Source organism: Charadrius vociferus, unplaced genomic scaffold, assembly GCF_000708025.1.
Source record: "Charadrius vociferus isolate BGI_N301 unplaced genomic scaffold, ASM70802v2 scaffold400, whole genome shotgun sequence".
NCBI classification, from domain to species: domain Eukaryota; kingdom Metazoa; phylum Chordata; class Aves; order Charadriiformes; family Charadriidae; genus Charadrius; species Charadrius vociferus.
Window position 1 is genome coordinate 995,663 of NW_009646556.1, and position 15,739 is coordinate 1,011,401.

General features: G+C 37.6%; 1 protein-coding gene across 1 annotated transcript in view; it reads left to right on the plus strand.

Moving 5' to 3' along the window:
• LOC104287754 (sodium-dependent noradrenaline transporter-like) overlaps nucleotides 1–15,739 on the plus strand; it is a 52,883-nt gene that overhangs the window by 17,409 nt on the left and 19,735 nt on the right. The window contains exons 4-8 of the mRNA XM_009886490.1: nucleotides 4,121–4,259; nucleotides 5,061–5,195; nucleotides 9,554–9,657; nucleotides 12,233–12,357; nucleotides 13,079–13,191. Of these exons, the coding sequence (XP_009884792.1) occupies nucleotides 4,121–4,259; nucleotides 5,061–5,195; nucleotides 9,554–9,657; nucleotides 12,233–12,357; nucleotides 13,079–13,191 (616 nt within the window). The remainder of the gene's footprint in view (nucleotides 1–4,120; nucleotides 4,260–5,060; nucleotides 5,196–9,553; nucleotides 9,658–12,232; nucleotides 12,358–13,078; nucleotides 13,192–15,739) is intronic.

Sequence of the window (15,739 nt, forward strand, 5' to 3'; positions counted from 1 at the left end):
TGCTCCTCTTGCAGATAGGCAGAAAGACTCTTGGGATCCATATTTACAGAGATGTACAGTCTCAAATTCATTGCAAATGTAATTTACGCTCTCTTACATGGAAAGCAGTCAGCATAAATCAGGCTCGCTACACAAATCCCTGATAAAAAAACCCAGTTAATTTCTTATCTCCAGTGCACGTTCTTTGATTCTTGGTGCTGTACTAAATAAATATTGCTAGAGGTATGACTAGAATATCAGAAAGCTTAAATTTATTAGCTCCTCTTGTATTTTGCTCAGCAAAATAGAATAGGTCCCTGTTCTACTTTCTGTCAGCTCCATCTGTTAATGTTTATTCTCAATCTTTCCCCCATAACATTTTCTTCTCCTTTTTGCACGTATTTCTTATCTACTTTCATTCTGTTCTCAACAACAACATTCTGCAGGCAAAACAGTAATCCTAGTTGTCGTACTGCATCCGATTTTTCCTTTCTCTTTGATTCAGAGTTGTAAATTATGACAGTTTATTTTGTTAGCAGAATTGAACAAATATCTCTATACTTGTGAAACAACAATCACTTTCAGAAGCTTTTACTTAAGACATTGTGAGTAGCTTTGGACGTAATTAAAGAAGTTGACAGACAACGCAGGCTGGTACCAACCAGTGCTGTATTTCCTCTGGTTCCCTGGCTTAGAGATTTAACAGATCAGTTTATGCCATTCCGTCCATGACTTGTACATGTCTTTATAGTACTGGGAAATGGGACAATCCGGCAGCTAGTGAAGGCAACTTCAATTCAGGAATAGATGTTGGCCACATTGCATTATTCTGTTGTAACATCAAAAGGCTGAAAATTTGGGTGTTTTGACCTCAGAGCTTCATCAACGGGGAATCTTGCAGTATCTCTTTACTTCACATTTTCCTCTTTGCAGCCAGTATAAGGGAAGTGCCTGAGTATAATCTAAAGGAGCCTGTCAAGGGTTTATTACTAAACCTGCCTTAACTGACACAGGCTAAAAATAGCCTCAGCTGCTTGGTGTGAGATAAGAATAATTGTGGCATAATTGAGCTAACTGGATTTTCTGTAGCATCACTGATGCATCCACTACCTTGGAGGTACACAATGAATGCAAAGTTCTTTCCAAATTTGCCCTTCTCCAAAAAATGACTGTTTTTCAAAGGACATTACAGAGCTATATCCTCTAAGCCAAGAAAGTTTAGTCTATATAATACTTTGGCTGCTGCTTCTCTCCTCCTCCATCTCTACACACGTCAGCACATCTTAACCTACATCACAGTCTAGCACTAGATATTTTACACTTTATGGTGCCACTGGAACAGAAATGTAGCTTCTAACAGGTGAACATTCACAAACTACTTCCTAGCAACGCTCAAGAAGGGCATCTTTTGGAAAGCTTTGATGACTTCTCTTCAGAGGTCACAAAGAGAAACAAAAAAAAAAAAAAATGAAAAGGAAGCAAAACCCACCAAAATTGCAGCTCAGAAACAGCAGCTGTCTATGAAGGTTTCCTTGCTTAGCTGCCCAGTTACACAGCTGTTTTGACTAGTTACAAAAGTATTTTTCTCTTCCTATTTTATAATCCATTAACCTGATTAAGACAGCAGAACACTTGGAATGGAGATTCTCCTGAAAATCTTGGGAATCCCACATTTGAAATGGCAGTTCTGGCAAGTGTTCCAAACAGTAAGACATTGCTAGCTGCTTCTTGGAAAGCAAACACTAAAGGAAGCAGGCTCCTCTACAAATCCAGAAAATATTTGGGCAAGAAGAATAAAAAGCTCAATGGGCACAAAGAATGCAAGTTCAGATTCAGTTTTTCTGAGTAGACATCTACACATCATAATCCAAATTACTTTTTTTTTTTCTTCCTACAACATCCAGCTCTGACAGTGATAGCAGTGTAACTGTGATAGCACAGATTACCTAAACCTTTCCCAGGATCCTGGACAACTGCTCTGATCAGAAGCCTATGAAGCTTTTCCCGGCTACACTTATTGCTGTCCAAGCTGGTAAATTCAGAATGGAATGAGGAATCCCTGCCCAGGATTCACTTACACCTGTGGATCCTCTGGCAAATTATACTTTATCAGCAGAAATACACATAGTTTTCATTCACACTCTAAGTAATGAGAACTACCTCTTTATTTACATTTAAATAAAGATAATGGGGTTTTAGATGAGATATCAAGAAGTCTGCCTCTATGTTTGACTGTTTCCACAGGTAATGGCTATATTGTTGTATAATAAGAGTTAAACTCACTTCATACTTTCTAAATAGGAACGTTCTTGAATATATGCCACAAACACATGGTCACTACCCTTTTAATGGGTCACTTGTTATTAGCCTTACAATGCAACAGAAGCAGATCAGCTGTTTAATTTAGGAGGACATTTTCTACAAGTCTTTTATCCAACCTGGGATAAATCACTGAAACAGTTCAAAAATACAGCATTTCTTATTAAACATGAGAAACTACAGAAGCAGAACTATTACAATTCTTAGCTGATCATATCTTGATGCTTTGGGGATCAAAAGGGAATTGTATGCAACTCTTTCATATTACTAGATGGATCGTTCTAATGGGCCGTAATTTTCCCAGCATGTTTCTACAGTTTAAGTAGTACAGAGACATTTTTCAGTTTTCCTCATTTAAGTTGACACAGGTTTGCCCTATCATAGAACTTATTCAACTATCTCACTCATCTCTGACTTGATAAGACAAGTAAATTCTGAAGCACCATCTATCTAGTAAGTGATTGTATACAGATAGCCAATAAGGCTGGAATTATACTCCTCAGGCTTTAGTTTCTACGTGTCTGCAGTCATGCAGGGCAAATCACTCAAGTGCTTCAGCTTCTCTAAAATGTAGATGTCTTCATAAAACATGTCAAGGTCCTCCAGTAGAAAGGGCTTCTTTGATTTGATTTGTTTGTACTATCACCGTGCTAAGAGAAGCCAAGAGAGATCAACCTTCTATTTTACCCAAGCAGTGCATAGCAAATAAAAGGTGATAGAGAATGGGAGGAGACAAGGAAGGTCGTGACCGTTTTATCTGGATGGGCACTGAAACACTAAGAAACTGAATCCCTGAGCCAGCATCCTGTAGATCTGTATCAGACCCAGGAGTTAGCTCGGCGATTCTCCTCTAGTGCAGGGCTCCAGCCACAATGCTATTCCTCTTTGCAAATACAGCTTTCAGTAAAGCAAGATCTTTCTGCATTGTTTAGATTTCAAAAAGCAGCAAGAAACACTTTGATAGCATAGAACTGAGTTAAAGCATGAGAGATCGACTATAAAATCTCTCCCATATCCCTGTGCCTGTTGCACACAATGTGTTTTGACAACTCTAATTGTAGATATCACCAGTCACGGGAACCAACGCTCTTTCCTACATTTCCATCCATTTCATTATGTAGATCTCAAAAGAATTAGCCCGCCCTGGTAAGCAACAGAATTTCCTCTGCTATCACACCACTGTCTCAGCGAACAACACAGCCACACAATTACATCCAATTTAAATTCACCAACTGTTGCTTTTCCTATCCAACTACTTTTTTGCAGCCTCGCAATAGCCTATTCAAAAAGAAATTGAAAGTAACTTTGGAACTGCCCAAGTTGGAGGAAGCCACCTGTTTGCTTATCTAGAATCACAAAATAGTTTAGGTCAAAAGAGGTCTCTGAAGGTCATCTAATACAACTTCTTACCCAAACCAAGGCTAACTTCAAAAGTAAATCAGTCTGCTCAAGGCCTTTACTGAGCAAGTTTTAAGATCTGCAAGGATGGAAATTCTCTGGGCATCTGCTCAGTATTCAAGCAAGAATCAAGGAATGGTACTTCCAAAACCCCCAAACACTTCCAGTGAAGGAGAACAGAGTGCTGTTCTTATGGCACTACAGTGCTAAACAGACACTGACGGGCTGGTGAGAACATAAAGGCATTGCGGAAAGGAGCACAATACATGGCTTCACAAAACAGGTTTCACTAACTGCTAGCGATGTCAGTAGGGCAGCTACTACTGCAGTACACCATCTACTTCTGCTGCCCACAGGATGAGATATGTAAAAAACCTTTTTCTCCCCAGTGACTTTGCTTTGTTTCTGTGTATCTGGTATGTAGGCGAGGAGTTCTGCACCTGCATGAAAGCCGTGGAATCCATGACCTTGGCTTGCCTCGCTGGCAACTTTCCCTCTGCCTCTTGGTGGTGGTAATCATTCTTTTCTTTAGTCTGTGGAAAGGCGTGAAGACTTCAGGAAAGGTAGAGCTAATATTGTCCTTCTATCTCAACTATGTTCTTTGTCTCCTTTAAGCAGTTTAATTTTAGAAAGCAAGAGACTAAATCACTGCTTCTGAGGGATCCTCAGGGACCAAACCATGTGAGATGCCTTCATAGACATACAGTGGAAATACACAATCCAGATTAACCCTTTATTTTATTGACAAGTTTTGCTTGTGTGATGTTCTCAATGGAAATTCCATTAGCATGTTATTTTCAATTCAACAAGAGTGGTCTCATCTAGAAAATATTTTGAAAGACTTTAAAGTTTCTTAAATGTGCCTCCTATTCTTCACCAAAAGTACTAATGTTTTGATGCTTTAAAATGCTCTGGTTTTATTACATAAAATGCCATGACAAGAGAAATATGAAAGTAATTTGAAATTACTCTTTGACATCCCTCAGAAAACACTTCAACAGAAATTCTAGGGCTGGATACATCTGAGAGCTTTTTGTACACTGTCATGAAACATCACCTAATGATGTGCAATGACTGCACTTGTTCAGTAAATAAATATATAGCTAATTAGCAGTCTAACACACACTGGTAATGTATAAGCACTCCAAGTATTCTGTTTGCCAAAAATGTCTCATACTGGTATCTGTAAACATACATACGTAAACATTCATGATGCCTAACAGCATTTTCCCCTGAGATGTCCTATAAAGAGCTTCTCCACCAAACTGAAGAGACAAAACCAAGAAAGTGCCAGCTGTATTTTTCACACATTCTTCCATCTTCTGTAACAACTGATTAACTTTGGGGATCTCTGTTGTCTGCAGGTTGTTTGGATAACAGCCACTTTGCCTTATGTTGTATTATTTGTCTTGTTAATACATGGAATAACCCTCCCTGGTGCATACAATGGAATAAATGCCTACCTGCACATAGACTTCAGAAGATTAAAAGAAGCCACAGTAAGTGTACTCCTCTGCTCTCATTCCCTTGCTATTATTAAATCTGTAGCCTCTCGTAAAAACTGAAAATACTAAAGCTAATTTCTGAAATTATATAGCCACACTTCTGCTTTTTCGTAAGCACTAGTCTACTATCCCTGATAGCCTAATTTTCCAACACTGTCCATAACAGGACTATCTCAGCCTGAACCCAAACTGTTTTGATCACAAAAAAAAAAAACCTGGACAAGGGCAGTTTCAGGCGCGGCAGTCCCTTGAGGTCCATGCTTTGACTGTGCACCCTGTAAACTGCAGTATCCTCTATGCATTAAAATTCAGTCATGCAAAATTAGTTCTCAAAAGGTTAAGAATTCCCTCAAGAAAATACTGCTTTTTGAGTAACTAGGTTAAACATTAACCTGGTAAACAAAATTCCTGGCCTATGAAAACCTTGCTAAACATACTAAATCAGGACTAACTCACCTAATCATGGTCCTTCATACAAATGAGATTTTCAATAGTATGTTCTTGTCTTACTACTGAAAGTAATGTACATTTGCCTGTATCGTTTAACCACATTGCAAGACATTCTCATTAAATATGTTCAAATCAACTCAACTAGTGGAGCACCTTGGAACTAAGAATTGTTTCATCCATTGTAAAGCAAGATCTACAATTATAGTCACTAATTCACAAAATCACCAGCATTTCAGACCTATGAGGAACAATGATCTGGTGACTACAGACATATCTTACCACAGTGCTATTCTAATATCATAAATCACTTATAAGACAGTGGTGTCTCTGTGGTCATGAGACCATTCAAAAGGTTACAAATTGAAAAGCGAGGACATAGTTCTACTAGAAGGTAATAAACTGTCTTGAAAATTTGCAGCTTTCAGAGATGTCGGTAGTTTGTATATAGTTGCACTGTACATTTCCTAGTTTGATTTTTTCTCAATAATTAAAAAGGCAAGGAGTGTTATAATACAGACCTACTTTATATACTTTTAGCAAAACAATCCTTCTTTGGTTTTATAATACTAAATTTGGAAACTGGCATTTCTTCAACAACAGAAGTCACCACCAGAACCCAGATCCTATCTCACTCCATTTTAAAATAGTCAAACCAAACTTCAAATATGTGACTTTCATCCACCTTTGTCACCAAGGCAGTAACCACGTCAGTAGTTCACACTTAACACAGATACATAAATACAAAGATGCAGGACAAACAAAGGAGGTGCTAAAATTTTTCTTATATATTTTAAGTGGTTTGGAAAAAAAACATCAGAAGTTCAACTACATGCCTATAGAGCTGTGCCAGCTTGCATCAATTCAGAATCTAGGTTTCCATAATCATAGCTGCCTTCTGCTTTTGGAAGGATATTCTGTGCACTGCTCTTTCTTGGCTTAGTATTTTTGCAGCTGCTATTTGGATGACCCTGAAGTTACTTGTTTCGAAGACTAAATTTTTCACACAAGAAGGAAAGTTGTTCTAGAATAATAAAAGGCTGAAGATCATTTATAAGGAGAAGTTTCACAAACTGCTTTGTCATGTCAGCCTTTCTCCTGCTTGGAGACTGGGATACCTGCTGCTGCAATAGGCTTGCGTGTTTAATCTTCGTCCTCAGGCTCTGAAGAATAGACTCCTGCTTCAGTTCTATGTCAATGTGTCCCTGAATCCTTCTGATTTATGATTTTTTTTCCTCCCAAATGAAGAATCTAACAAAGAAACATCATAAGTCACAAACAGTAATGACCTACAGAGGGCTCTGCTCTTCTAAAAGACCTCAGAGCGTCCTGATCAGTATCAAGGTCTGCCTCATTTTATAGGGCCACATACTGCACAGCACTCAGCGAGGCCTGAGACACCTCATTTTCAGGGATATTGAATCCACAAAGGGTGTCTATTAAAAAGAAGAGAGATATTCACCTGAGAACCTCTTAACTAGCTCAATGCCCAGCTATGCTCCTTGCTGAAAGTCCACAAGCTACAAAGCCTTAATACTCATCTCTGCTGCACAAATGGATACATTAAACATCTGTGTAAAACAGTAGCTACTCATCTGTTCTGCTAAAGGAATCGAAATTAAATACAGAGTGAAATCAGACATGAGGAGACACTTGCTCTTTCACACACCTTAACAAGTTTCCTGAAGATTATGTAAGATCAGGGGGTGCACACAATGTTTCCTCTCCACGCAGCACAGTAATTCTTTAAATCCACATACACAAGAAAGAATATGCATGAAAGTTATAATAGCATAAACAACCATGAAGAAAGCTGGATGACTGCCTCCTGTAAAATGTTCCTATTTTTTCCATTTTTAATGCATATAAAAATGATATCCTACCATAAAAATATATTAGACTATGCTTCAATCAGAAGCCATTCAGGTGAACAGAGAACATGAGCATAAACTGCAGAAGAACAAGCCCCACCGTCTGTTTCACATCCTGCTTGGATATAACAAAGGGAATGTTTTGCATTTAATCTTAGTTCTAAAGGAATTTCTGGTTTCTGCTCTTTTTTCTCTTCACCTTGATCTTCTCAATCTGTTTCTTAAGCAGCTACTATGAGCCCAGACTCTTAGTCAACATATACTCAAGCATATGCATAACTCCTTTCATAGGCAGCAGGCGCTAACCTCTTATTTGAATGAATAGGACTTAAACAGCTGCTTAACGGTGCTTGAATACTAAGAAAGGGGAAGTAGAAGTACAGCTCCCCTGGCAAGTCACAAAAGAGCTAGAGAACCACTCAAAACAAGTGCCTTATGGTAGCAGTGTGCAGATTTAGTTATAGTTTAAGCAAAATTTATTTTAAAAAAACCTTCAGTAACTTCAGTAAGACAAGTTACGAGAAGTTTTAAAAAACAAAAATTCTAGGAAGCTTTGCATCCCTCCTTCTACACTCTTATCGGTATAAAGGCTCCTCAGAGAGTACAACCCTATTTGATCTCAACCTTTCTGTGGAGATAAACGTAACAAGGTATATAAAAGGAATAAGCAATTAATTTTACAGGATTGCCTTGCTATTTACTAAAAGAAATCCATGATACCTAAAAGCCCTGTATGAACTGAAATTTGGGAAAAATCATATCCACTGATGTGCAATAAACAGATCATAGATTGTTCTTCGTATTAACTTTCAAGTAATTAACTCTCAGTTTATGAAATTAAGTTTCTGTACAAATCCAGAGTTCAATAAACGGTTCACAGTCTCCAGCAGGCAGTAGTTGAAAGCATCTATCATTTATGTTGAGAAAAAATAGACCACTAGCATAAGTGCTGTTATATATCATGTTAGGATGGAATAAGGCATTCTTTCTTTCCACTGGGCCAAATGTGAAAGCTTAGCATTAAAATCCCAATGCAGATGGAGCTCATAATCTGCTTAGGTCTGTTAGAAAGCTGAAGCTGAATATACATTGGATCTGATTTTGTAGAGATGAAACCCAGTGCTTTCTGTAGTCTTGAGCACTTGGCAGATTTAATCAAACATTTAAGATCTCATTTTGAAAAACACTGACTGTTATTCACTCTATTGACTTCATTACCCGTGTGGAAGATGCTTGTTTAAATATCTCCGTGTAACAACTGAATAAGTGGCAGACTATTTTCAGGCTTCTGATTCAGGAGACCAGCACTGTGGCATTGTTCCTGACTGCTGTCTGCACATCCTGAGCGAGTGTTGAGCTGTAGGGTCACTTTAGAAAGTGTTATAGCATTAAAAGCATGTTTTCCCCACTGGACAATTCTTAAAATGACCAAGCTGCATCTAAACCAAAATGTAATTATCACCACAGGAATAACTCCATCTCCAACTATGTGGGAAAGGTGACAGATAACCTGCATGGTTCTGTTCACAGCATGTCAGTAGTGCTTCAGCTTCTGAAACAAGAAAGCATCATACTAACAGTCCCCTGAAGAAAGCTCTCTTATGGGAAAGAGAAAGTGTCCTGTAACTCTTGACCCATTAACTATTTTTAGGTTTCTGGTTGTACATTCCAAACTAACTTGGAACAAGAACTATTGGAAGCGTATCTGTGTCACCCAGGAGAAAAATCATGTAATCATTTCAGTACTCAGTAAAAGCTCAGAAGTACACATCCAAGTGGTACACCCCACCGTGGTGGCAGTGTGCACGCACTGAGAACTTGCCCACTGCTTCAGCTCTTACCATTTCAGGTTAAGTCATTGCAGACCATGACTGTGCTCTGTGTGACATCTCATGGGAGCTGAGAAGTACTTACACTCCCATAAGCATGAAGGCTGATCATTTTTCAAGAGCCAGTTGTCTTGTATACTCTTGCATTTCACTGATGTATCTTTTGGACTGAACTAACACTGACAATGATGGTGTCATTATGCAGGTATGGATTGATGCAGCTACTCAGATATTTTATTCCTTAGGAGCCGGGTTTGGCGTTTTAATTGCATTTGCCAGTTACAATAAGTTTGACAACAACTGTTACAGGTAAGAGAGCCTATTCTTTCATTACTGCTTCAGAATGATACTATTTTACTCTAACTGCAGCTGGACTAAATACTAAGCTATCTTTTTATCTTCAGTCATTTATTAATGATGGTCAGTCTTGTGTGGACATAGCAACCAACCCAAATCTTGAAACGCTGTCTTCCTTACTGAAATTTTAGCAACAAGAACCTGCCAAGATATGTGCTGCACAGCAAAACAGAATGGGATTAAGTTTGGACTTTAGACAGCTGTGTAAACTGTGCTTGTGTTTGCCTTTCAAAAGTACCATTAAGAGCAACAGTGAACACAGGATGAAATCTTATTGGTCCAGGAACTAAAAGCAAAGGATTCTCATTTCCAGAAGTGTTTGAGTGCTTTGGTATTATATTTCTGATATTTCATGTTGAGCTCCAATTTAGGAACGCACTTTAAATCAAGTCAGTTTGTAAGTGTTTTGCTGAATCACCGCCATGGAAATTCAACCAGAACCGCACTGTACCTTCTGAGAACATCCAACATTTAGAAGTTTTGTTAACATTCCATTTTGGAATGAAAACAAGCATCGCTTTAAAATTTCCCATGAAATATAAATTCAGAAAGTAAATGTATTATAAATACATTGTGAACTGAAGGGTGGCAAAAAAACATTAAAGTGAAAAGACGCAAGAAAATACACAGATTTGAACTGCCTTAAACGGATTGAAAGCCAAAATGATGGAATACTTCCACTGACTTCAGAGAGATTTGTACTTAACCCAGAGTGATTTTAGGTTGCCAGCTGATAATTTGCAGGAGGTAATATCACCAGGTTTGAGAACCCTTCAGTTAGAACGCTAGCCACAGCAGTCTTCCAAAATAACATTTATCATCTTCTGCAAATAATTTCCACTAGTCTTATAGAAGCATTGTTTTTTTCTGTATTCTGATTTTGCTCTGAAATGGAAAAAGACTTGAAACTAAGAAAACACCACAGACTATATGCAAAATCATATTATTTAGCTCCTAGCTTACTATATTTGTTCAATGTTGCTTCATAAGCCTTGCCTTCCCTGTAAGAGTAACCTGTAGTTTCATTAAATACTGTGGTTTAGTTCTAACCATAAAAGCAAGCTTCAATGCAGTAGCATTTATAACACTTACAAATACCCTTCTTTTGATCAAATAACTCCATAATGTGCTGACATATTTTGTTCAAAAGGCTTTCTTGAAACAGAACAAATTGAAAGTAGTAGTGTGTCCAAATGAAGACCGTAACTCAGCACTATACTGTCCCATCTACACTTCAACACACCTTCCACAAGAGGAATAGTGTCAGTAATGTAAGCTAGAGTAACAATACTGAAAATCGGGCCAGAAAGTATAAGAATCTGTACTTAAATTATGATCTAGTTTTACATGCAAAATACTGACAGCTAGCTCAGCCTGGTCTGTAAGGAGATAAGCATCACATAAGCCAGGTATTCACTAAGTGAAAAGATGCATTATTCACTTACATAAGAATGTTTTTGAGTTGTGGGAAACAAGAACTACTGTTGCCATCTTATCAGTGACAAATACTTAGCAATTTTCTTCTTTAATGACTGAAAAGAATTGGAGTTTATGGGTCCAACCTGGTCTCTGTTGATCCTGCAGCCTTCCCCCAGGAAAGCATTTTAAGAATTGCAGGACATAAATTCTTCAATGTTATAAAAATGAAGTAATGTAAGGAAAAGGTTAAAGTTTGGTGGATGGCACCTATGTTTTTGGGTAGTGTAACCGATGAAAGGAAATCATATTTACTTTCTGCTTATTAAAGCACTGTTTGGCATTACTGATGTTCACAGAGCCATGTCCTCTGTTCTAAAGGTCCTGTGCAGCACAAGATTACATACAAGACACAGCGCAGATTAGGTAGGCATCTGAAGACCTATGGTCTACTTATATTCAAGCTAGGTTTAGTAACAGTGGTTATTAATACCCAGAAAAACACTCACGCATCTATCGTAATACCATGGCACATTGATTAAAACCCACAACTTTGTACAGTCGTTACTATATGATGCACACTATAATATTTAACCTTTAAACTAAATTCACTATCTTAATTTGATAAACAGAAGTTGTGTTTCTTTCAGAAAAGCCTAGCTGACTTCACAGATGAAAGGGCCTCATTACAGATTAAGAATGGTTATCCACTGCCATCTGAATGGCGGCACGGTTTGCTAAAGTGCACTCCTGGAGTTGTCTGAAAATACTCTTGAATATCTGCTCACATGAATTGATAAATATTAAGGTTCTTTCACTTCAGGCCACGCTCTTGCTATGCTACAGCTACCAGCTAGGATGATGACATTAATATCTTAATATTTAATATAGCTTTGCTGATTATTTTTTTTTAACAGAACTCAGTTTTAAATCAGAATAGTAAACAGAAGTTGGTCATTTCCTAGCATAGTATGCTTATACAAGCTTTTGATCATCAGGATAATTGCACAATTAAAATCTTCACAAGAATCTTGCTATTGCTATAAGACAATCCCCATCTAGTTCTTAAAGTGGTTTTTTTTCACCAGGCTGTTCTTTTCTCCATCATTAGGGATGCTTTGCTGACCAGTACCATTAACTGTGTCACAAGCTTCATCTCAGGATTCGCAATTTTCTCCATACTGGGCTACATGGCTCATGAGCACAAAGTTAAAATTGAGGATGTAGCCACTGAAGGTAGGAAGTTAATTTTATGTTAGTTTTACCACTTTTTGTCGACCGTTTCTTTGCAAATGTGTTTATATTTGTTTCAAACAAGTGTGTGAAAGTCCCATGGAAGTGACCTGAATTAAATTACTTGGGACTAAACCTCTGTGTGTACAAGGCTTGCTGAAATGTGAGATCTAAATGGTATTGATTCATCTCACCTCTACTGAATTGAGGTTTCCCGACATCTTGCCCCTCGCAAGTTTAGCCTGTGCAACAAACAGGCATTTACCACTGCACAGTATCTCGCAAAAGTACTGCTGCTCAGTGCCATAGGTTACTGTTTTGGATGGTTCTGGTAGGCTTAGCTACAGAGTCCTTTCGCTGATAACAGATCACTCATGGTTTCCGTTCCTGTGTCTCTCATCGCAGCCAGGAGCTCTCCTGCCAAACAGTGGAGTCCACATCAACAGGGTTCCTTCTCTACTACACAGTTGAAAAATAGCTAGTAAGGTTGTAAATCCCATAAAAGATTATTAGAAGTGGAAACAAATGGGATAGAGTACATTATTAAAGTATTTTGGATATATTTTTTGTATAATGCAAATTTTAATAGCTACTCAGTGTGTTGTGGACTGATGTAAAAGTCAACTTAGCCAGAATTTATCATATTAAAAATGAACAGTCTTGCAAAGCTAACAAACATCATTTAGTAATACTTTCCCCCCCCCCCATTTCTTTTGTATTTCAGGAGCTGGTTTAGTTTTTATCCTGTATCCAGAGGCAATTTCAACTCTTTCAGGATCTACATTTTGGGCTGTGGTATTCTTCATCATGCTCCTTACTCTTGGCATCGACAGTTCTGTGAGCATTTTCTCCTTCTAGCCTTGACATTTTTCCTTTACTGTTATATTCTGTAGCTGGAGAGGTATCAACCTTAAACAGAGGCTTTATTACATTTCAAATAAACACTCTGTACATTCTCTGAATCTGTTTTCGCAGTCACAGCCAACATACTAATAGTATTACTCCTGGCAGTATATTTAGACTCACAATATTTAAGAAGTTTAGCAAAAGATCAAATCTTTTACAAGCCAGAAAATAATTATTCACTCATGCTTTTTTATGACCTTACAGAGGGGCTATTCATCAACAATTATTACTATTTAAAGGTATGATGCAACTTCACTGCTATAAACTATTACTACTATGAACCTGCAATAAGATTTTGGAACCCTGCTTCCAAAACACAAGCCACAGTAAGACATTGAGTAGAGTGCTTTCTAGAAGAGTATTTTACATGTGCTGAAATTCATTAATCTGCTCAAGATAGATAATGTCTGAAGATAGTCTGATTTTTTTTTTCCTCCTTACAAGCAATGACAGAATTTCCTGTAAATTTAGTCACAATTTAAAAATCACACCAGAATATTTCCATTGTGGTTTCATTTTGCTACTATCTTACTGTAAAATGTCTAGTCTAACAAGTTTATTTGCTCTTTCCATGATGTGATGACTTTTACGGTACCGTGATATTCAGGATCACAGAAACTTCAGCCCAGAAAATATCTCAAGACCCCTAACAACTTTTGTACTGCTTTGTTCTTGCTAAACAGATATCAAGACATCCTGTTTTATTTAGCTTAAAGGTTGATTAATTTCTGGGAAAAACAAACAATAAGGAATATTTAAGGAATATTGAACCATGAACAAACATTTATCATTTTTAATAGGGTAGGGGTTTCTTACTATTCTAAAGTCTCTTCTGTAGTTCCAAGCGTACAGAGCTGATCTAGGAATTTCTTGCTGGCAAAAAGCTGTTTTCATTTCTTAAAACTTCAGAAAAAATCATTCATTTTCAAGGACAAGAAAGGGAAAGAATGAACTGACTTGAAGGAGAGCAAAACTATGAAAAATGACATTGCAGCAGGAAGCTTTGATAATCATTGGCAAATAGCTGAATGAGATCTTACGGAGCAAGGTCTAAACTGTAAAGATCAGATTCAGCTCTAAATGTATACAAAGTGTTTGGATTTTTGGATTCCAGCTCAGGTTCTGTCTGTTTGTCTTTATATATTAAGATCTGGATCCTTATTCAAAGGTTTGAGGCGAGATTATATCTGGGTTTGTAGCTTGGCCATTTTTCAACTGTAAGCAAACATGAAGAATGGAAAGGAAGAGTTTAGCACAGCAGGAGGGCACAAATGACCAGTAGGAACAGGGCAGAATTAAGAAGATAATACACGCTCAGAAGTGTTTAGATCCAAAACAGTTAACTTTGGAATGGCAGCAAATTAAGGCAGTGTAAAGAAACATTTGAGTGACAAAGACCCAGGGGTTTAGATCACATTACACACTTTTTCTAGAAGTGGAGAAAGTATGAACTGATGAACTGTGGCCAAGGTTAACTGTTTCTTTCTAAAATGGGAGGGATTTGCTTGTTCATGTTTTGTTCAGGATTTGTCATCATTTACCTAAGAAAACTCAGGTCATGCTGTATTTTTTTTTTTTTATGGTGGTCTTCTCAACTCTCCCCCTACATTTGACTGCTCAAGTCCCTGAAGGGAAAATTAAAACTTTTTTAAAGCTAAAAAACCCCAAATAACCGCAAAACTAAAGAGGAAGAATTATATACGACTAGTTTTATTCATACCTATAAGCCTGCACTGGCACAGAAATACAGACATCTGTACAAAAATGGAACTGTCAAAATGTTTAAGCAAAGAGAAATCTGATCTTGCAAGTTTAAGCAAGCAACAATGAAAAGGACAGAAAACAGAACAAATGTTTGCAAACATTTTTTGGAGTAAGCATCTAGCTTGGCATAGGGAATTAACATGGGGAATAAATTGTGATACATTAAGAAGTGGTCCTTAGCCAAAATAATCCAAACTGTCTTTCCATTTTCAACTTCTCCAAGACAATTTAAGTGCCAAGATGGTAACAACTTCTGAGAACATCAAATATTAACCCATCTTAACTGCAGGGCATTCACTGATGAGCCCCCAGACATTAGGAAATACAAGTCTACGCTAGGTTTTGGGACACGTTGCATATGAACACTAGTTACTTTTTAAAAACAAATAGGTTCACTGCCCCCAGCAATTTTGCTCTAGACAGGAATCATTCAGATTCTAGAGAGCTAACTCTCTGCTACTGGTTTCTACCAGAGATGTTGGCTTCATCATATTCTTATAGGAAAGAGACAGGCTATGTCAGCACCTACTTACCAACTATTGTATCGCACTAAGCACTCCAAGTCTTGCCATGATCTTTCAGGAAAAAAAGCATAGAATCCAGCCTCTCCGAAACATCAAACAAATTTATTATGACAGGAAACTAGAACTGATTTTCACAACTTGGGGGGGGAGCAAATGCTTTCATTAGTGGTAGGAAATTAAAATTCATAACA